Source organism: Sinocyclocheilus grahami, unplaced genomic scaffold (assembly GCF_001515645.1).
Source record: "Sinocyclocheilus grahami isolate Dianchi unplaced genomic scaffold, SAMN03320097.WGS_v1.1 scaffold16023.1, whole genome shotgun sequence".
NCBI classification, from domain to species: domain Eukaryota; kingdom Metazoa; phylum Chordata; class Actinopteri; order Cypriniformes; family Cyprinidae; genus Sinocyclocheilus; species Sinocyclocheilus grahami.
In genome coordinates, this window is record NW_015515968.1 from 2,057 (window position 1) to 3,204 (window position 1,148).

The window sequence follows — 1,148 nt, forward strand, 5'->3', positions numbered from 1 at the left end:
AAATAGATGCACTTTATTTTGCTTGAAAATCTCAACCCCTATTCACTGCCATTATAAAGCTGCGACATTTTTAAAATACGACTCCGATAGTATTTGTCTGAAAGAAGAAAGTCATATACACCTATAGGATGGTGTGAGGGTGAGTAAACCATAGGGTAATCTTAATTTTTGGGTGAACTATCCCTTTAACGCTAACGTAATAAAAGTATAATTGGGAACCAACCCCAATGGGATCAAAAAGGTATCTTCGAATCAAATAAAATGCTACTGGAAATCTGAAATTCCCATTTGAATTTCAGTGCATCTATAGAATGTGATTTTAGAGGACTCCACTTTGAGCCCTTTAGTTTTATAAATTATGACAGGAATTCCATTGGCAATTAAACTGTGCTGAAATGCTGAATTAATGTAATGGTATGCATACTGTACCAGAGGCAATGTTTCCTTTAAGTATAGTGATATGATCACCACGGTCATAGCGGGAATGCTCGTGGTGAAAGCCGAGGGCATGAAGGATCTCGTGGCAGATGTTCCCAACTTTACATTTTGGCCCAATCAGAAGAGGCTGCTCACCCCCCTTACATCCGACGTAAGACGCACACCTTTAGGAAACAGCAAACTAGATTAGACGACAATAGATGGAACATTTTTCAGACTTCTTCCAAGATGGAAATATACAGTGAAAGTGTCCTGACAAAGACAATGAATTAAACTCCCTATAAATGAGGTTTGTTTTTTTTCTAGTCAAACTAAAATCTGTGACTCACCCATTTCCCAATTCAAAGTGCAAAAAGTCAGTTTCATTAGTATGTGGACGGAATCTGACGCAGGTCTTCTTGGAGATCATATTAAAGGCATTAAGAATGTCCTTAGTCCTGCCCTCTGAAGACCATTTACAGAAACAAACAAATTCTCTGAATATCAATGCATCTTCACCTGTTATTACTTAAACACACATCATACAGAGCCAACCATTGAAATTGTGACTATACTGCTAGAGCACACTATAGGGTAATATCTGCAGAAAACATACCACCAAACATGCAGAAACTCACCAATAACAGAATCAATTTCATAAGGCACTGACAAACTTCCATCCAACTTGGCCCATAGCTCACTCACTGCATTCCTATCGGTCTTAAAAAAAA

At 38.0% G+C, this 1,148-nt stretch overlaps 1 protein-coding gene across 1 annotated transcript in view; it reads right to left on the reverse strand.

The window, feature by feature from the left end:
* Window positions 1-1,131, reverse strand: part of LOC107579265 (zinc metalloproteinase nas-14-like) — a gene marked incomplete at its 3' end in the record, with an annotated part of 2,455 nt that extends 1,324 nt beyond the window's left edge. Inside the window, exons 1-3 of the mRNA XM_016265108.1 lie at window positions 1,056-1,131; window positions 768-882; window positions 430-602 (exon numbers count right to left, since the gene is read on the reverse strand). Coding sequence (XP_016120594.1) covers window positions 430-602; window positions 768-847 — 253 coding nt within the window. The remainder of the gene's footprint in view (window positions 1-429; window positions 603-767; window positions 883-1,055) is intronic.
* Window positions 1,132-1,148: the final 17 nt, after the last annotated feature.